The sequence below is a fragment of the Orcinus orca genome, chromosome 1 (genome assembly GCF_937001465.1).
Source record: "Orcinus orca chromosome 1, mOrcOrc1.1, whole genome shotgun sequence".
Classification (NCBI taxonomy): Eukaryota; Metazoa; Chordata; class Mammalia; order Artiodactyla; family Delphinidae; genus Orcinus; species Orcinus orca.
In genome coordinates, this window is record NC_064559.1 from 170,140,670 (window position 1) to 170,161,799 (window position 21,130).

The window sequence follows — 21,130 nt, forward strand, 5'->3', positions numbered from 1 at the left end:
CCTGGGTGCCAAGGAAGACTCTGTCCCTGCCTCATGAAGAGGCGGGCAGAGGCTGCTTCCAGTGGGGCCTTTTTGGCCCTGGAAAGGAACTTGATCTTTATCCTAAGAGTAGGACAGTGAAGGATTTCAAATCCAGAAGTGACATGGTCAGATTTCGGTTTTAAAAAGATAATTTTGGCTATTATGAGAGGGACAGAGTAAAGGGAATAATGCTTCCTACATTATCCCTTAAAAAAACTACCTAGAGGCTGGATGAGTTACAACATACATCCTTTAAAATACATTCCTGAGTGCCCACAGAAGTAACAGATCCTCTCAGGCCAAGAATTCAGAGAGAGCTGAAATCAGGCTGGTAAATTAGATGAAGCCACCTGAGGGTATTTACAAATTCCAGAAACCTAGACTCTTGAGTTTTAATGACACTTAAGGAAAGGGAAATAAGGACTTGGGGCTACCCAACGACAGTGTGAAGAGTTGGAACTTAGCCTCCCTACCACCTCACGTGAATCTGCCACCTTCAAAGGGCGTCCTCAGCAAATAGGGGCATTGACTAGAAAAAACACCCACCCACCACGAAGGGAGGCGGCAGTTCTTGTGGGGACAAAGAGGCCCCCTAGACAATTATACATGTTGGTCTGCCCTCACACAAATTTCAGGTTTGAATATACACTACCTCTGTGGTCCTGGGTATGCTAAACTAAAAAAAGTAACATAAATGGTCTTGGGGGGGGTGGTAGCACCCCAGGGAAGCTGGCTGAAGTAAATGAAAATCCTCTCTGGAGGAATGGATTCTCATTTCAAGATCCCTTCGGGATCAGTCAAATAGGAGCTCATGGTAAAATTACAAAACACACAAAGAAACAAGTCGCTGTGAGCAATAGATACCAGAAGCAAGAAATAGCAGAATTAAGAGTCTAAGATCCTAGAGTGTTAAGATATTGATTATAACTGATTGTGTTTAAAATGTATAAAGAAATCAAAGATAGACTTGCAACAATACGCAGGGAACAAAATACTGCCCAAAATGACCAAGCAGATTTGAAAAAGAACCAAGTGGAATTTCTGAGATGAAAAATAAAATCACTGAAATTAAAAACTCAGTAGAGGATAAGTAGCGGATGAGACCCACTTAAAGAGAATTAGCGAAATGAAAGATCTAAAGAAATTACTTAGAATCTAACAGAGAGAGTGAACGAGATGGCAAAGAAGAGAGAGAAGAGGCATGAAAAACAATAAAATGGGATAACAGAGAGAGAGAAGAGTTAGGAATGGACAGGAGTAGAGGAGGGGTCTTCCATCAGACGTGGGTACAGATGGTAGTGGCCTGGACTGGGGGGCACTGGGTGTAGAAGGAAGTGGATTAAGAGATGTTCAGGAGGTGGAACTGATAGGGCTTATTGATGGAGTAGATGACGGAGGCCAGGGGGAGGATGTGTCAAGGATGACTATTTCTGACTTGAGAAACTTGGTCGAGGGGTACTATTTATTGAGGTGGCAAATCTGGAGAACAGATTTGGGAGAACAAACAAGAGTTCAGTTCTGACCAAAGCATGTTTCATTTTGCCTGGGAAGTTCTGCTGATGCATCACAGAGGAGGAGATATTAGAGCTGGGCCTTAAGACAGGTGTAGAAGTTTACCTGGTGGAGAAAGAACTTTATTAACTTTGGGGGAAAAGGATCTCCTTTCAGTACGATCATCGAGACACTTTTTAGAGCCTTCTCTACTTAAAAGCGACCCCTTGAGAAGAGACATTCATAAGACCATCAGACAGGACTTTTGGGATCATCTCTCATCTTTCAGATGGGAAGTGGAGGCTCAGAAAGATCAGGGATTTGCCCTCCTAGCCCAAGACTCTCCATCCATTCATTCATTCATTCACTGACTTAACCTATATTTATCAAAAGCCCATTTTGTACCAGATACTAGGTGCCGGTGATACAGCAGTGAACAAAACAAAGATTCCTGCCCTCAGGAAGCTTATATTTTAGTGGAGGGAGACAGACAATAAACACAAAAATAAGTAAAAAATATATATATGTCAGAGGGTGGTAAGAGCTATCAAGAAGTGTAAGGACTGGAAGGAGGTCGGGTGTACTGGAGGTGCCATTGGGAAGGTGGCCCTTGAACATAAAAGGCCCTGACAGCTCTTACAGGGTGGCTGCCCACTATGGCCCATTGTGACAGCGCCTGTGGGGTTCTAGAATGCAGGCCTGAGGAGGCCAGGAGAAGGCCTAGAGAAGACGCAGGAAGAAAAGAGCTGAAGTGGGATTTAGTGGGTAGGCTGTGCCCCCCAGTGGGGGCAGAAAAGTCCAATGGGTCGGAAGGGCCACAAAGACTCCTTTTACCCTTGTGAGAGGTAAGATAAATTTATTCCTGAGGTTTCCTTGCACCAACCCACCACATCCCATCCTCAGCCCCTCCCCACGATCTCAGATGACACCACCCCCCTCTGCTCCCCCTCCCACCTTTAGGAACACTTAGAGGTAAGTCCACATTGTCCTGTGTCTTAGTACAGAGTGGGCAGCCTGGAGGAGCTCATGACAGGCATCCAAGGACCACCAGGTAGTTCGCCTTGGGCGCCTTGGGCGGCTCTGTTCCAGCCAGGACAGTCGAGCCTCTCAACTGAGGCTCTGTTGAGAGCTCCCAGGTCATGCCTGTGTCTCTCCCATCAGGACTCCTGGGAGCAGCCTCCATGAGTCCCTGGACCAGTGCATGACCGCCCTGGACCTCTTCCTCACCAACCAGTTCTCAGAAGCACTCAGCTACCTCAAGCCCAGGTGAGGCTTAAGCCCAGGTTGGGGATGGAGGGTGTGTGTGTGTGTGTGTGTGTGTGTGTGTGTGTGTGTGTGCACGTGCGCACACGTGCATGCACACATGTAAGTGTAGGGATGGGGATGCCAGATGGAGAACCAGAGGTTTTATGTGAGAGGAACCCTGTGTAACTCAATGCCTTCAGCCTTCTGGGTCACTATGACCCCTGAGAATCCCATAAAAATGGCTCAGGGTCCCCATTCCACAGCCAGGAACAGCCAGGCCCTCCCCAAGGTCACTGTGACTTCCTTCCCCTCAGGTCTTGCAGCTTCTTCCACTTTGATTTCTTGTTCCCACTGAATCCAGCTCTAAAACAGCCCCTTTTTGTTATTTTCCTCCAAAGCACTGAAGACTTGAGTTGCTTTTACTCAAGGCTTTAGGGCAATGATGACAGTAGTTTAGCCATTTCTTCTAGTGTTGACTGCCTTATTTCTTTTTTTGGCTGCATTGCGCGCAGGCTTTCTCTAGTTGCGGTGTGCGGGCTTCTCATTGCGGTGGCTTCTCTTGTTGCGGAGCACAGGCTCTAGGCACGTGGGCTTCAGTAGTTGCAGCACGCGGGCTCAGTGGTTGTGGCACTCGGCCCCTTGAGTGTGCAGTCTTCGGTAGTTGCGGCGCGTGGGCTCTAGGGTGCACAGGCTTCAGTAGTTGTGGCGTGTGGGCTCAGTAGTTGTGGCTTGGGGCTCTAGAGCGCAGGCTCAGTAGTTGTGGCACACGGGCTTAGTTACTCTGTGGTATGTGGGATCTTCCCCGACCAGGGATTGAACCCGGGTCCCCTGCATTGGCAGGCAGATTCTTAACCACTGCACCACCAGGGAATTCCCTGCCTTATTTCTAAATAATATGCTTAGAGTGCTCTTTCTTTACTTACCACTTTTTTCAATTTTTTAAAAACTGAAATTAAGTTGAGATATAATTCACATACCATAAAACTCACTCTTGTTACTTTTTGCTTTTACACATCACCTGATGGTTGACAAGAATTTAGCTTTCTTATACCCCTGCCTCACCTCCCTTCCCTCCTCCTATCATTATATCACAATATCTGGCTAAATCAGTAATCAGTATTTTCATTATTATAACTATGTAATTATGCTCATTGCAGAGACAAGTCTTACATTATAAGATTACATTTTCTTTCTGGAGTTAATAATTGTCTTGTTTTCTTCATTTGCCTGATTCGCTATACGTTTATCCTGAACTCTTTATAACTACTCCATCAAGTCATGAGGTTTTCCATAAATACTCAGACATATCAGGTAAGCCCTCAGTCCCTCTTTTTCCTGGAAACCTTTCCCCTGGAAGACAGGCCTGTTTACTGGCCACCTTCCAGCCGGCTCCTGGAATCCCCTTTGCTTCTCCCCTGTTTGCTTGGCCTGGCTTTTTCTCTCTCATATCTGTATCCTCCCTCATTTAACTAGAGCATGTCCTCTAGAAATTTCCAAAGAGAGAGTTGCATGAATATGATCTTTCCCCCTCAGAATTTTGAAGGCGTTGTTTTCTGCCCTGTTTTCTGGCATGTACTGTAGCCGGGAGAATCCTGATTCTTCTTACATGGCATGGGGTCTTTTTTCCTTCTCCAGAGATGTTTAGGATCTTCTCTTTTATTCCTGCAAATCTGAAATTTCACAATGATGTGCCAGAATGTAGGTCTTTTTACTTGGCATTTTTTTTTCTTTGTTTGTTTTGGCTGCGCTGGGTCTTCGTTGCTGCACACGGGCTTCCTCTAGTTGCAGCGAGCGGGGGCTACTCTTCATTACAGTGTGCGGGCTTATTGCAGTGGCTTCTCTTGTTGCCGAGCACAGGCTCTAGGCGCGCGGGCTTCAGTAGTTGCAGCACACGGACTCAGTAGTTGTGGCTCGTGGGCCCTAGACCACAGGCTCAGTATTGTGGCACACGGGCTTAGTTACTCCGTGGCATGTGGGATCTTCCCAGACCAGGGCTCGAACCCATGTCCCCAGGTTAGCAGGCGGATTCCCAACCACTGCGTCAACGGGGAAGTCCTCTTGGTATTTTTTTATTCGGAAACTGAGTTCTAGGAAATTCTCTCGTATGATCCTTCCACGTTCTGTTTCCCTTTCCTGGGCTTTGTTTAAGGCAGGTATTGGACTTCCTGGATCAGTCCTCTTCTAAGATATTTATCCACACACCACCCCCCTCGCATTTCTTTATCTTTTTTCCTCTGATTTATGGGAGAGTTCCTCAACCTTATCATTAAATCCACTGACTTTTCTTTCTTGTGTGTAATCATATGATTAATTCCCTAGTACTCTTCAGTGTTCTCTGAATGTTCTTTTTTTCCTAAAACATCTTATTCTTTGTTTATGAGTGCACTGTGTTCTTTATATGTATATTTAAAAATATGAGTGTCCTGAGGATAGGACCTGGCATGTAGCAAGCCCTCTAATAAGTATTTATTGTTGTTATTACTATTAGCACAGAATATTATCTCTTTTAAAAGTATTTTATTCTTTCCCTGCATAATCTTGGCTTTCTCCAGGTTTCCTTTTTCTGTGTAATGGGGGGAGTACTCTCCTCATGGTAGGGTGGGGGGCGCTACCCTGAAATGCCCGATGGTCCCTGGCTGGCTGTCTGGTCGTATTTAAGAGCACATTCACTCAAAGGCCAACTGGAAGGTCTGGGCCAAGAAGCCTTGTAATTGGTGGGATCAGCTTTTGAATGATCTGGCAGAGAGCGGGCCCCAGATGTTAGCTTTTCCAGAGAAGAATCCTCCATTCCTCAGTCTGGACAGAGAGCCCCTGGCTGCCTGAGTTCCGGGACTGGGATAGGGGTGAGGGGCCAGGGGTCTAATCATGTCTGCTGCCTGCTTGCCCGATCCCCTCTTTGCAGCTCTAGGTTGTCCTCTGCCACAACTGGTTCCCCCAGGTCCCCGGCGAAAGCAAGTGCTGGGGTAGGGGGACGGCTTTCCCCAAGCCTCAAGCTAGGCCTGTTCAGTTTCTCTAGACCTGACTGACCCATTGATCTCCTGTCTGGGGTCAGTGGCCCAGCTTCTGAGCGGGGCAGCTCCAGGGCTTGGTGGTCTTGAGTCGTACGGTAGTCCCTCCGCGAGCAGTCCTCACACCTCATCCCCACCCTCTGGGGGGATCCAGCTTGAGGTACGGCAGGGCCGGGTCTGCTTGGGAGTGGGGCCGCTGCCTGAGGCAGGCCAGGCCCCATCTTGCCCCATCACCGAACATCCAGGCTCCCCTCCCAGTGCTTTAGGGAGGCTCCCCGGCTCCCCTTCCCTCCTGGTCACTACCTGTCCCGAAGTGGCTCCTCTCTGCCACTGCCCCCTCAACGCCCTCCTCCCGCCCTCGGCCCCCTCCTCGCTGAGGGGCTGCCTCGCCTTCCCTCACCTCAGGAGGGCCCTCTACTAGGGGTCCTGCAACTCAGGCCCCCGAGAGGCAACGCCTGCCCTGAAGGAAGCACCACAGAGAGAACAGGCTTCCTGTGAGGCCACCTTTCATCTCACATGTGAGGCACTGTAACCTCTCTTTCTCTTGACTCCTGCCCCATTCCGGAAAAGGGTCTTTGCTTTCTTTTGAGTTGAAGCGCTTCCTCCCCAAACAGTGGATGTCATGAGCACACTCCCCGTCCCTTCTTGTGACAACCAAATAATGTTTCCAGAAATTGCTAGCTGTCAGGGGAGGGGTGGGCAGATTCAGTAAAAATACCTCCCCATCTCTGTTAAGAACCACTGGTCTAGATAAAATAATTCTTGCTCAAAAACGGTCTGCTCTCCCCATTCACAGCCACTGAAGCTGTGAAGGATGCTGGGGGTCAGTGTCATCCACTGCTCCCCATAGCACGTGTGGTGTCTCGTTTCACTGTCACCCACACTTTGCCCTCGGGGAGTAACTGGGCTCTCCAAGCCTCCCCCCACCCCAGCTTCTGCTTTCCCTTTTTCACTTCTTTCTTTTTTCTTTCCCCCAAACTAACACCAGAACCTGCATGTTATACTACTTTGTTGTTTGTTTGTTTGTTTTACAGCAGGTTCTTATTAGTTATCTGTTTTATACAGATTGGTGTATATATGTCACCATATATACACCATTTGCTTTCCTTTTTTCACTTCTTTGAGTAGCTTCTGGTTTATTTTACTTCACGCTGTGTGTGTCCCTGAGCACTGTCTCTGGAACATGGTAGCTACACTACTCATTTGATGAAAAACATGGTCATGGTTGATAAGCAGCAGGACCAGGATGCACATCCAGCCCCATTCAGCTCCACAACCCACACTTTGCCTCCTGGGCCATCCTGGATCTCAAGCAGGTGGAGTTTCCCTGGCACAGGAGGCCTCACACGTGCCGCGTCTTCCAGGAGGGAGGGAAGGAGGTAGAACAGGTGTGTGGGGCCGAGGGAGGGTGGTGTGCCCCTGCACTGTCCCGGATCCCTCTGGGGGAGGAAGCGAAGTCCCCCGCTGAGAGGAAGGGGCCAGGCTGGTGCTGGGCTGGGGAGGTGGCAGGGACTGGGCAGAAGTTCATGAGTGGCACGATGGGCCGAGGCTGGGGGCCCCGCTCAGAGCGTGCCCGTCCGTGTGGCTGGCGGCTTCCTCCTGCCTTGCTCAGTGGCAGCGCCGCGGAGAAACTAGGCGGTCGCGCGGCTCCTAACCAGGGCAGCGGGAGTTGGCAGGCCAGCAGTGAGGGTTTTGACAAGAGAGTGGCTGGTATGAGGAAGCTCAGCTAGGGGGTCAGGGAGAGAGGACAGGCTGGAGGTGGGGGGATGGGGCAGTGGGAGTGACTGGAGAGAGCGCACAGGCGGCAGGCGGGGAGTCTGTGGCTGGGAGGGTGGGTGGTATCGTGCAGGACTCCAGAAGCAGAGCTGGCTTCTGGGCTGACGGGGAGGTCAAGGTGTGAACCATGGGATGGGGCAGTTGGGCGCCTGGGGCCCGTTCACTCGGCAGCACCTCAGGAGTGCCCTCTTGTGGCCGGCGGTGGGCCGGGTGCTGGGGCTGCAGTACCGAGCAGGGCATGAGCCCTTCTCAGGGTTCCTCACTGCACCAAGTGAAACAAGTAATAATGGCTTTAGGACCAGCCACATACCTTCCGGGGTGCACTGCGACGTGAAAATGTGGAATTCTTTGTTCAAAAATTATTAAGGGTTTCAAAACGGTGACAGCAGAGCATTAAACCAAGCATGGAGCCCCGTGTGACTGCACAGATCGCACACCTGTGTTCAGCCAGCCCCGGAAGTCTTCCTGGAGGAAGTGACATTTAAGTTGAGAGAGGTTGGATGAGAAGGAGTCAGCCAGATGGAGAGGGCATTTCCAGGCAGAGGAACAGCCAGTGCCAAGGCCTGGCAGTGAACAAGGGTCTAGTGTATTTGAGGAAGACAGATAGTCAGCCTGGCTGGGGTGGGGAGAGCTGGGGACGGTCCCAGAAGGGAGAGGGCAGGGTGATGGAAGGTGGACTGGGGATATGAGTCCCCCAGAAGGTGGTTGGGCTGGAGAGGAGGGCGGCAAGGTGGGTCTGAGAGGCGTGGGGGGATTTCATGAGGGTGAAGGAAAGTGGCTTGGAGGCAGGGGGTCTGTCTCTGAGACAGGCTGCAGGGGGGCATCCTCGCCCAGAGAGGTCCTCGGGAAGTAAGGCCTTAGGCTGGGACTGCAGGGGTGTCCCCAGGAAACAGCAGTGGGGTTTGGGTCAGAGTCAGTCGTCCTGATGGTGAGGACAGGATGGCTGATGAATAGCTGACAAGGGCCTGAGCCCTGGCTACTGGCAGAGGAGGGAAGGGCTGGAGGCCGCTGGGCTTAGCAGACCTCCAGGTGGCCAAGGAGTCCCCAGTCCCAACACCCTGCTTTTCCGATGGCTCTTCCAGTGCCCTCCCCATCTTGACAGCTTGTCTAGGCCTGGCAGGTGAGACCCCATTGGGCTTCATGTCCTAGAGGTGGGTCTAGCTCAGAGGTGAGGGGATCGTTGTTTCTAGGGGTCTGGTCGCCATATGTACAACAAGGACTTTGTGGAGTGCAGACTAAACTTGGGGTGCCCGAGGTCCGGGGGGTTGTTATACCTCTGTGCCCTGAATCCCAGTCCAGACCAGAGTTGGGGGCTTCCACGTCATGGGCTGGGGAGGGGCTAGGATTCCCAGCTGCAGGTGCCTGTCGGGGCCTTGGGCCTCAGACTAGAAATTCCATTTCGCCTGCCAGCTGCCCAGGAGGGGCTCTCCCTCCTACTGGGCTGGGCAGGTGTGGCTGAGTCTGGGCCTGGGACCTGGGGGCGAGGAGGGTGAGAGTTGGAGAGGCCTGGGGGAAGGGGATTATCTGGGAGGTGGGTCTGTGTGCTGCCCGGGAAACCCTTCCTCAGGGAGAAAGTTTTTATGTAGGGCAATGACCCTTGACCCTGGCAGGACACAGAGGGACTCAGACTCACATTCATTGAACATCGGTGTTATGGCCCTGGCCTGGGCACCCTACTTAAGCCACCCAAAGTCCTGGGAGAGAAGGGTTATTGTATCCATTTTACAGAGGAAAAGCCTGAGGCTCAGAGAGGCTGCAAGACTCACGAGGATCACACAGCTGGTGACTAGCGAGGCCAGGATTCCAACCTGTGTCTGAGAGACTCTGAAGCCTGAGTTCTGTAACCCCACTGCAGACCGTGGCCTCCTTTCCACAAGCCACTGCCCTCAGATAAGCAGTTCTAGCAGAGACCTGGGAGGTGTCCCAACAGCTGCCAGCACTGGTCTCCTTCATGAACCTTTGACTTCCAAGGATAATATCACCTGAGAATCACCCAGAAGTAAAAAAACAACTTAATTTACAGAGGTGCTTTATGAATGAGGAACAGGTGAAGTCTTACGATAGAATAGATGGTCTATAAACCTCAGTCATCTTCTCTCTCCCCTGAAGTCCCCAGCATAAGCCTGGCACTGAGGAGTTTGGAAAATAATTAATAAGGGGGTGTAGGGAAGGGAGCAAAAAATCGCTGCAGCATCTACTGTGTGCCAGGCAAGGGTAATCCCCAGCCAGACCCACATGGACTCGGGTGGGCCAGCATTATTGTCCCCATTTTGCAGAAGCATAAATCAAGGCCCAGATACATTGTGACTTCCCCACGTACAGAGGAGGACTGGCATTGGTCCCATCCTTCCTTGCCTGTTGCTCTCTGCGTGTGTTAGATTAAATGCCACCCCTCTTCCCCCCAACACCCTTTAGATGCAAGGTCTGGGGCTGTGGCGGAGCCAGGAGACAGGACGGGGAGGCTTCCTGAGACCGGCTCGCTCAGCCCTGTCACGTTGGTGCTGAGTCAGAGATAAATCTCACACAAGCGCTGTCCTTGAGGAGCCCACAGTCTGGGAGAGAGCTGAGCCTCGGCTGATATAAGTTCAGTGTGACCTGTGCCTCAGTTATAGACACATGCTCCCTTTGGGAGGGAGCCCTGGATTCCCAGTGGCCTTTGAGGCATTTGAGGGCCTTGACAGATGAGTCAGGGGATGCGGGGGTAGGGGATGGGCATTTCAGGCTGAGGGAACAGCAAGGACAAAGGCCTGCAGGAGGGAAGATGTGGGCTTTTCTCGAGGAGAGTGTGTGTGGTTCAGTGTGGTATAGTCTTGAATGTGACCAGATGGTGGGTCAGAAGCATAAGTGATATGAGGGTTGGGCTGGAGAGGTGGGCAGGGCCTGTGATGTGTGGCGCCTCGGGCCCCCAGCATTGTCTCATGGGATGTGGAAGTCATGGGAGGGCTCAGGCAGAGAGCAACAGGATCAGATGATGGGGTGGGGAGAGGCAGGAGGTGGCGAGGTCAGTGAGGTCCAGGGAACAAGGATGGGCAAGCCCGAGGTGGGGCTTGAGGAGAGAAGAGACCCCACAGACAGGACCTGTGGTAGATGGGGCAGCAGGTGAGAGGCAGGCCCTGGCGCAGGGGAGTACCACCTCAGGCCAACACACTGCTGAGCTCTTTCGGAGTCCTCACGGCAGCCTTGCTGCTGCCGTCCATATGGAATGGGTGAGAAACCGAGGCTCAGATTGGAGTCACGTAGAGCCACTCAGCAGGAAGAAGAGATGCTGGGATCCGAGGCCGCCTGAGCAGCAATGGAAGGATCAGCCCTTGGCGAGTCCCTTCCCCTCTCTGGACCTGTGTTTCCTCCCATGCGGGTTGGGGGAGGGAACGGGGGGTGATGACACAGGGTCAGCTACCTTGGAATTCTAGGAGTTTATGCTCTCGTGTCCCTTCTCTCTGGCAGAACCAAGGAGAGCATGTACCACTCACTGACGTATGCCACCATCCTGGAGATGCAGGCCATGATGACCTTTGACCCCCAGGACATCCTACTTGCTGGCAACATGTTGAAGGAGGCCCAGTCGCTCTGTCAGAGGTCGCGGCCGGGGGTGTGGACAGGGATGAGGGGTTGTGAGGCCCATCCTTCTGTCACCTTGGCCTATCCCAGTGCCTAACATGCCACTATCAGTCCTACTCCTTTTGGCTAAAAAAAGGTGTCCCCAAGTGCTAAAACCCATCCCTGTTAGCACTGCCTCAGGAGCTGTGTTGTCTGAGCCAGTCACGGAGGGCTTCCAGGGGCCAGGCTGGCTTGGGAGGAGACAAATCCTGGCTCTGTCACGTAATAACTCGCTGACCTTGGGCAAGCCCCTTTCTGGTCTGAACTTTCCTCATCTGTGAAATGGGTGTGATGACAGGGTTGTTGTGGGGACTGAATGAAGACTTCGGTTACGGGACCTGGTGCATAGTTTGTGTTCAGTACACGTTAACTGCCTGTATGCGTGAATGAATAGACCCTCAGGGTTGTGCACAGGTGGAGTCGTCATTCACTGGGACACACCCCTGCCTGCCCTAGGCCAGGCCCTGTGCTGGGCACTAGCCACCCAGGGAATCATCAGACCCCGGCCCCTCTGACGCCTGAACTGCCTGATCGGGGAGACAGGCACAGACAGTAACATCCTAGCCCGATGCAGGGAGGGTCATGGGGTCGTGGGGGTCCAGCTGGAGGAGCAGGAAAGGCATCCTGGAGGAGGTAATGCCAGAGCTGGGTCCTGTAGGGTGACTAGGAACTGGCCAGGGTAGAGCGGGCGGGGGAGGGGGCTCCATGCAGAGGCAACAGCAGGGGCAAGGGTGTGAGAAGGCCTGGACTGGGGGGAGTTGCCAGGAGTTTAGTGTGTGGAGTCCTACAGGAGGGGCAGGAGATGCTGTTGGAGGCACACGGGCCCCTCGCTCACCCTCCCTGAATGACCTGAGATCCCATTTTCCTCTTCAGGCACCGGAGGAAGTCCTCTGTAACAGATTCCTTCAACAACCTGTTGCACCGCCCCACTATGGACCAATTCACGGAAGGTGTGGCATCTGGGATGTGCTCTCAACTCTGCTGACGCCAGGCAGCCCGGTTCCAGGCCCAGGAAGGGGTGGGAAGGGACAGGTGTCCTCCCAGTTGTCACCCAGGGGGCCGGGCCCTGCCCTAGACACTGGGACACAGATGGGTCAGACCTGGGGCCTTTTGAGGACTGGTCTCAGGTGGCGGGGGTGGGGGTGGGGTGGTGAGGGCGGGGGAGCAGGTGAGACTCACTTACCTGACAGTATTACCTGCTGGAAATTAGGTAAGAAAATGCTGTCACAAGGTCCATGCACTTTGCTCCTCAGGCCAGTGTGGGCTTAGGACTGTGTGTGCAGTTAGGTTTACTGGTTTAATTATCTTAGTGATCTCACGTGCTCCTGCGGGGAATGTGGTCCTAGAGGCTGACACACTGAGATGAAACAGCTGGGGGCCGTGGAAGAGAAGGTCTGGGCCGCCAGAGCCATGTGGCATCTTTGTGCCGTGACCACATGTGGCAGTCCTGGAGACAGCAGCAGCCAACCATAAGCAATTTGGGGCCCTTTAGTGCAGGGGCAAATGGCCCTCCCCACCTCGAGAGCCCTTTGAAGGTTCCAGTGCAAAACAGTGCTTATGATGGTGCCACTCTCTCCTTCCTACCTTCCATGGCTCCCTGCTGCCCACAGGACCAAATCTGCAGGCCTCCACCAGTGTTTAAGACCCTTTACAGCCAGACTTCTGCCCCTCATCTTTCCCTGTCCCCTAAATCTCTCCCTGCTCCACCCCATTTCAACCTTCTGTGGCTCAGCTGTCCCCCAGGCACCTGAGTTGTTTGGCTTTCCTGGGCCTCTGCCGAGAAAGCTCTTCCTGCCTCATCCTTCCATCCCATGTTCAACTCAAATAGCCCAACTCAGGTGTCTTCTTCTGGAAGTCTTTCCTGACTCCTCGGGCTGTGTTCGTTCTCCTTCCTTACTCCTGCAGCCTGCGGCTTCCCTGGGTTTATCCATTCATCCCAGCACTGTAGGGGTGTTGGTGCACAGCACCTACAGTGACACCCGGAGGACAAGAGAACAAGGCCCAGGGCCCTGTGCTGACATTCTCGGGGGTGGGGTCGGGGGTGTGAGCTAATTCAGGGCAATGGTGCCTGCCACCAGGCAACCTGGTGATGGGGATTCGGGAGGTGGCAGGCAGGTGCTGACTCAGGCTCCCTTTGCCTTTGGGGAAGTGGGATGAGGAGGATTTGGCCCAAGCCTCCTGCCAAGAGTCCCAGGAGGCCGCAGGGCTTTGGTTTTCTCCCTGCAGTGGAAATCCACGCTGAGGTCTGCTACGCAGAGTGCCTGCTGCAGAGAGCAGCCCTGACCTTCCTGCAGGTAGGAACCCTCTTCTTGTACAAGCAGCCTGGGGGTTTCAGAAGATGGGTCACCACGTCTTAGCCTGAAGGGTCTAGAGCAGCCATGCCCAGCCCCCTTGGGGTTGAGGCGAGGACTGAGGCTCCGTCACCCCAACACTCCTGGCCCTGGGCAGGCTCAGTGGCAGAGGTGATGGGCCTTACCCCTCCACACGGAGCACACGCGTTCCCACCCACTACCAGGATGTGCTTCCACCTCGTGACTGCTGCTTCCCTGCTGTTTTCATGTCACAGGGGTGACAGAGCCTGCTTTACGTTTGATTCATTCAGCAGACTAGTCTGAATGAATCAAACGTGATTCATTCAAGAACTTGACTTGTAGAACCTGCAACATACCAGGCTTTGTATGTACATTACAGGCATGTTGTTTTTACATACATTATACACATTGCATTTTTTTTTTTTTAAGATGTTGGGGGTAGGAGTTTATTAATTTATTTATTTTTGCTGTGTTGGGTCTTCGTTTCTGTGTGAGGGCTTTCTCTAGTTGTGGCAAGCGGGGGCCACTCTTCATCGCGGTGCGCGGGCCTCTCACTATCGCGGCCTCTCTTGTTGCGGAGCACAGGCTCCAGACGTGCAGGCTCAGTAGTTGTGGCTCACAGGCCTAGTTGCTCCGCGGCATGTGGGATCCTCCCATACCAGGGCTTGAACCCGTGTCCCCTGCATTAGCAGGCAGATTCTCAACCACTGCGCCACCAGGGAAGCCCCTACATGTTTGTTTTTACCTACATTTCTTTGTATTATTTAATCAGCACCTCCCAGGCCTATGATGGGGAGGATTAGTGGGGGAGGAACCGCTTTCCCAGGGTCACATGGTTAGCAAATGGCAGAGCTGGGATTTGAACCAGGTCTGGCCAACTCAGAGCCTATGCTCCTCACCACAGTGGAAATTATGAGAACCATCATCATCATGATTTTACCAAAAAGCCTGGATTATAATTATAAAATATAATCGTCATGTAAATAGGTGTACTGGGGTGGAGAGGCACCTATAAATTTTATTGTTGGGGTACTGTTTATTTTTGTTAGTGATTTTTCTGTCTTTTTGGACCTCAGATGATTAGAATTGGATTAATCTGAATTCTTCGTTAGGATCACTGTAATAATTGCACCATGACTGGCCTTTTATTTCCGTTGTTTGTTTACCCTATTATTACACATAATAATCACCCACGAACCCCCCACCCAACCGGAGAACAGAACCCTGCTGGCACATCTCCTTGCCCTCTGCCTCCCTTCCCCCAGGGGAAACCACTACCTAGAGTTTGTATTTATCATCACCCGCCCTATTTTTTTTTTTTTTTTGGCGGTACGCGGGCCTCTCACTGTTGTGGCCTCTCCCGTTGCGGAGCACAGGCTCCAGACGCGCAGGCTCAGCGGCCATGGCTCATGGGCCCAGCCGCTCCGCGGCATGTGGGATCTTCCCGGACCGGGGCACGAACCCACGTCCCCTGCGTCGGCAGGCGGACTCTCAACCACTGCACCACCAGGGAAGCCCCCCCGCCCTATTTTTTAAAAATGGTTTTCTCGGCTTCCTATTCATGTCTGAACAGCATATTGTTATGTTTTAGTTGCCTTTGAGCTTCTTAAGGCCTCAAGCTGTGTGGGACTTGCTTTCTTCACCCAACCGTACGTGGCAGTGTAATACTGCCTTCTATGAATATACCAGTTTGTTTATCCATTATCCTGCTGAAGGATATCTGGGTTGTTTCCGGTTCTTGGCTGCTATGAACTGTGATTCTGTGAGCATTCTTGAAGATGTTCATCCATTTCTCTTGGGTGTATACCTGGGAGTGGAACTGTCAGGTGGACTGTAGGTATTGGTGCTTTTTTTTTTTTTTGGCTGCACTGTGTGGCATGCGGGATCTTAGTTCCCCAACCAGGGTTCGAACCTGTGCCCCCTCTAGTGGAAGCACGGAGTCATAATCACTGGACCGCCGGGGAAGTCCCCAGGTACTGGCGCTTTAAATTACAAATGTGATAAATACCTGCTTGTTGTAAAAAAACACAAGCAATCAAAAAACGAACGTCTCCCTTCCTTCCCCACAGTTCCGCCCCTGTTAACCAGTGGGAGCATCTCCTCCAGGCCTCTCTCAACGCACATAGTATATGTACATATGAGCCTGCTACAGGAGGTTGTGGTTGAGCCCTGGGCATTGTGGAGGTCTTGTTTGGCAAGCAAGACCCTTATCTCAAGTACCAGGGGTAGAGTGGGGAGGCCTCTGACCCCACCCACGTGGGGCCCCTCATAAAGCTGGGCCCAGGGAGGGCCAGGCAGTATCCAGAGGCTTGTATGATCCCTCTCAAGCCTGTGGCTACCCACCCAGGCCCGGCTCTTAGCATCTCTCCCCCCCTGCAGGACGAGAACATGGTGAGCTTCATCAAGGGTGGCATCAAAGTTCGAAACAGCTACCAGACCTACAAGTGAGTGGGGCTGGCCTGGGGGGCCTGAGGCCACAGCATCTACTGCCCTGTGTCCCTCAGGCTGCTTTGTGGGAGGTAGAGGGCACTGGCTGGAGGCAGGAAACCTAGAATGCTATGTGACCTTAGATAGATTTCTGTACCCTCAGGACTTCAGTTTTCTGGAATATTATTCCCCTGGGTGTATCCATTCATTTGGTCCCCCTGAGAGCTGACTCTGTGCCTGACCCTGAGCTAGGGGAAAACAAGGCACATGTTCTGTACAAACAGCTCGGTCTGGTGGGGGTGGGAGAAAGACACAGGAACAGTCATTTTGAGAATAGCAGCAGGACTCCTACACATCAGTAAAGGCCCCGTCCAAATGCCGCTTTCCCCATGAAGCCTTCCTTGAACCCTCCAGTACACAGGGATGATGCTTACATAATACACACCACCTCTCCAAACTGGGAGCTCCTCGAGAGCCAGATTATTTCCATGCCATCTCAGCAATGGGCCACACGTAGGCCGTGTTTATGGAGCAAAGACTGAAGACTCAGTCCAGAGCACTTCTGCCCAATGTGGTCCCACAATCCTTATCTACAATTCCAAAATCAGAAAAGCTCTGAAAATAATTAACCCTCCCCACTGCCCCAATTTTGGCATTGAAACTCCTTTTCCATTAAAAGTTGACTTGAATTGACTTGAGACTATCATCTTTATTTTCCCCTCTTAATGTGACTATTTCCCTGCAGAGAGATGGTGAGTTCCAGGTACTACTGGGGTATAGCACACCATGCAGTATATGGACACCACACTGCTTTGTGGGTCCTGCTGGAATTGTTCAGGGAAACCAGACTGTGTTCTGGCCCTTGTAGTCTCCCTACCAGCTGCCAGAGTGATGTTTTCAAAGCACAAACCTTGTCAGGTCAGTCAGTCCCTGCCAACTCCTGAGACCCCCTCTTGCTCTTAGAATAAACTCCTGGGTCCTGCCGAGTCATTCCTGGGAGGTCCCCCTGTCCTCCTAGCCGTAGCTCCCGTCCCACCGTGCCTCAGACATTTGGGCCTTCCCTCAGGTTTTCAAACATGCCAGATTTCTACCTCAGGGCCCTGGGACACACTGTCTTCTCTGCCAGGAACACTTTGTGCCAGGCTAACTCCTCATCACTCAGTTTTCAGCTCAGATGTCAGCTCCTTGAGGAAACCTTCCCAGAACCCCAAACTAGGCCAGGCTCCAGGGTTCCTCTTCATCCTCACAGTGACTCGATAGGGGTCTGTCTCTAAGAGCGGGAGAGTTGTGAGGACAGCAGCTTGGTGGCTTTGCTCCCTGCTGTCCTCCGGTGCTTGGCATAGAGAAACCTTAGTCCGTGTTTGCTGAGCAAATCTCCTCAAGATGCTCGTGGCCTGGAAGGGAGGCAGGTACATCTTTAAAGCCCCTGTCCTGCCCCAGACAGACTGGGATATGGACTCTGAGCTCTTGGTGACCAGAAGAAAGAGGGTTGGATTCCAACCAAGAGACTCCAGGAAGACTTCCTCAAGGAGGCGGTGTTGGAGTTAACCCAGTGGTTCCCAACTGGGGGCGCTTTTTCCTCCCACAAGACATTTGGCTGTGTCTGGAGACATTTTGATTGTCATACTGGGGGAGGTTGCTGCTGGCATCTAGTGGGTAGAGGCCAGGGCTGCTGCTGAGCACCCCAGGATGCACAGGACGGCCTCCCGCCCCCACCTGAACAAAGAAATTATCCGGTTATCCAGCCTAAAATACTAGTAGTGCCGAGGTTGAGAAACTGTTCTAGACAGAATGCAGAGCACGAGCAAATGCCTAGATGTTGGACAAGGCGGGCGTGCTAGGGCTGATATAGCTGAAATTCAAGAGCAAGCGGTGTGTCATTACGATGGGAGATGGGGCTAGAAATTCCTCGAATGTCAGCTCTCCGGATTGCCAGACGGTTACAGATCCACCGCCAGGGAGTTCTGAGATCAGCTAGGAGTATAGGGGCAACTTGGGCCCAGCTGGAAGAGGACCCAGCCCCGCAAATGTGGCTGAAACAGGCTTTGCATCCCTCCGCAGGGAGCTAGACAGCCTCGTGCAGTCCTCACAGTACTGCAAGGGAGAGAACCACAGGCACTTTGAAGGAGGAGTGAAGCTCGGTGTGGGAGCCTTCAACCTGGTGAGTGGGCATGCCCTTCCCACATCCACAGTGTCTGGGTTCAAGATTAACCTTGCCTGCACATCCCTGCCCTACCCATGGTCTCTGCCGAGCTACTATCCCACGCCCCAGTGATGAAGCAGACACGTGGCCAGCCTGGGGGCTCACAGCTGGGGTGGAGATGGGGGCTGGCCTGTGGCTCCAGAGTCCCTTCTGTGCGTTTCTTCCCAAGGCAAGTTGAAAGCTTGAAATCCACTATAGTGGCAGCGTTTACAGCACCAGAAACTGACAAACACAATACATGGGGGCCTTTTCCTCCCTGGAGGGCTGGTGGTTAAACATTGACCAGTGGCAGGGAAGGAGACAGGCCTGGAAACAGCTGATGACCCACAGGGAACAGAGAGCCAGGACTCCTTCCTGGGGGAGCCCGGGAAGGTTTCACAGAGGGGATAATATTTGAGCTGGATCTGGAAGCATCCATAAACGGAGGACGTTTTCCAGGCAGGAAGGGCATTCTAGGCAGAGGGAACAGTGAGCTGAGGCAGGGAGGCTCAGAAGAAAGAATTGTGCCTGCTCCTGGAAGGAGGAGCTGCTCTCTGACAATTCAGACTTCTGGCCCTGGGTGGCCAGGGACTTACCCAAAAGTGTGAGTGTGGCAGGGGGTGGCTCTCTCCCCTCTAGGCAAAGCCTGTTCTGATGGGGGTCCCTACCCCTCTCTGGGTTCCAGATTCCCCCTGTATAAAATGGGAGCAGTGATCCCTGCCCAAGTGCTGGGAAATACCAGCTGCCAAGTGCATCAGGTACTTCAGCAGGTTGTAGCTGGACTGGCTGCGGTTCGAGAACCGGCTCCACCTCTGATGAGCTGTGGTGCCTCGGACATATCCTGTCACTTATCTGTGCCCTGTTTCTCCGTCTGTTGAAAGGGGTTAGTGATCCCTTCTTTGCAGGACTGTTCTGAGGATCACATGCAATGACAGAGCCCCTGTTACAAAGTAGGGATTCAGTGTAATAACAATAGCTAACTGCTAGGCGCAGGCCCTATTATGTGCTTCACATATATTAATTTGATCCATCTGGTAGGGGCTATTATTATTCCCATTTTACAGATGAGGAAACTGAGGCAGAGAGAGGAAATGTAGCTGCCCGAGCTGGGAGTGGTGAGACTAGGATTTAGACGCAGTCGGCTCCTAACTGTCACTCAGTAGTGCCTCTATCTGGGGAAGCTGGCTTTCAGAAACCTAGGGCCTCCTCATGGGCATTCCAGAGACAGGGCCTGCACCTCTGGGATTACCCCCAGGACTCTGGAGACTTGGAGATTGGGAGGGTCAGCCCCCACCCCTTCACGTGTCCACCTGCCTCTTCCTGCAGACGCTGTCCATGCTTCCTACCAGGATCCTGCGGCTGCTAGAGTTTGTGGGGTTTTCAGGAAACAAGGTAAACACCTTCCTTCTGGGGATCTCAACCTGCTCAGCCCCAGGGCTGGAGCTCAGCTGAACAGGGTGAGGCTGAGGGGCTGCGGGGCCTGAGTGCCAGTCCTGGCTCCGCCCCCCTCAGTGTGTGGCCCTGGACAAGGCTCAGACCTCTCTGGACCTCAGTCTCCTCTCCTGCAAATGAGGCCATTGATCCCTGCCAGGCCCTTCCCAGGGTAGAGAGGCTCTCGGGTAAGGGTGGGTGTGAAGAGCAGCTCCTGGGGTCCTTCAGGGGCCTGGGACCATATTCTCTGAGCCTGGCAGGTGTCAGGAACCTGGTCCTTCTCCCCTCAGAAGACCTTGAGCAAGTCCCTTCCCTTGGGACCATTTTCTGGTCTGGGAGATGCCCAAGGGAAGCCCTACTGTGCATTGGGCCTTGAGGTGGAAACCAGAGGATTCAAGCACCCAGAGGCTTTACTGAGGGCAGGAATCTGAGTGCCAGGTAGCAGATCAGGGAGGGCTCCCTGGTGGAGGAGGCCTGATGTGGTACAAGAAGCATTAACCTGGAAGTCAGGGGCCCTGGGTCAGTCCAGCCTCATCCCCTTCTCCCTGTGAGTCTGAGCAAGGCCCGCCCTCCTCTGGGCCTCTTTGTTTTGTAAAACAAGGGGCTTTTTTTTTCTTTTTTTTTTTTTTACATCAGGTCAATGTTTCTCCAACTTGGACTTTCTCCAGCCCTTCCTGATTTTTGCCATGTCCACACACCTCTGTATTATTACTTATGTATCATTTTTCTCAAATGTGATTCACATTTTTTACTTAAATTTATTTAAAGGAAACATTACTACACAGAAAACCCGTATTATGTGGCACGATCAGAACATAATCATAACAATTAATACAAGAACTGAGCAACCTTACCAAAGCCCTGTCTGTGCCCTGAGCCTGTGGTTAGGATTATCTGCCTCCTTGTCATTCCTACTCCCCCACCAGACTTGGGGCTACTCAGGGCTTGGGTGCCCACTATGGGGACTGAGCAAGTGAATGAAGGGGGGAATGGGGAAGGGGCTATTGAGGAGGTAGGGGACACCCACGCCTTTGCCCTGGCTGTGGCAGCGGTGTCCCCTGCCCTCAGGAAGATGGCTGAGGCACTGAGAGGGGCAGCCCCTTGTTCGAGGTTGCACAGCCTGGGAGCAGCTGACCCGGCCTCCAGGGCTCCAGACTCGGAGTCCAGCACTCTCTGGTCTCTTCTGTGGCAGCATTGCCCTCACGCCTGTCCAGTGACCTCCCAGGCCCCTCCCCCCCTCCCTGGGTCCCATGGAGGACCCTGGGGAGCTCAGGCCTTGCTGGCCTCAGCCAGTCCCCGTCTTTCCTCCAGGACTACGGGCTGCGGCAGCTGGAGGAGGGGGCATCGGGGCACAGCTTCCGCGCCGTGCTCTGTGTCATGCTGCTGCTGTGCTACCACACCTTCCTCACCTTTGTGCTCGGTAGGGGTGCGCTCGGGGCGAGTGCTGGGGCCTCTGGGCTTTGGTGGGCTCTAAGGGCAGGGGGTGAGAGGGCAAGGGGCTGCAGACCCTGCTCGGGCCCCCAGGACTGGGGATGGGGCACTGAAACCAGAAACAGCAGAGCCGAGTCAACTGTCCTGGGGCCTGGCCTGCTGACCACTCGCTTCCTCACAGTGTGACTGGGTTCCAGCCCCAGTTTTCT

General features: G+C 52.9%; 1 protein-coding gene across 10 annotated transcripts in view; it reads left to right on the forward strand.

The window, feature by feature from the left end:
• The window catches only part of TTC39A (tetratricopeptide repeat domain 39A), a 52,717-nt gene that overhangs the window by 17,537 nt on the left and 14,050 nt on the right, over positions 1–21,130 (forward strand). For 8 of the 10 annotated variants that reach the window (XM_049700129.1, XM_033435548.2, XM_033435549.2 and 5 more), the window contains exons 2-9: positions 2,674–2,778; positions 10,986–11,117; positions 12,012–12,088; positions 13,365–13,432; positions 15,830–15,894; positions 17,939–18,038; positions 19,386–19,451; positions 20,802–20,910. In XM_049700129.1, the coding sequence (XP_049556086.1) occupies positions 2,674–2,778; positions 10,986–11,117; positions 12,012–12,088; positions 13,365–13,432; positions 15,830–15,894; positions 17,939–18,038; positions 19,386–19,451; positions 20,802–20,910 (722 nt within the window). Of the gene's footprint in view, positions 1–2,338; positions 2,358–2,673; positions 2,779–10,985; positions 11,118–12,011; positions 12,089–13,364; positions 13,433–15,829; positions 15,895–17,938; positions 18,039–19,385; positions 19,452–20,801; positions 20,911–21,130 lie in introns of those variants that run through there. The other 2 variants (XM_049700152.1, XM_033435546.2) reach the window with 2 other exon arrangements.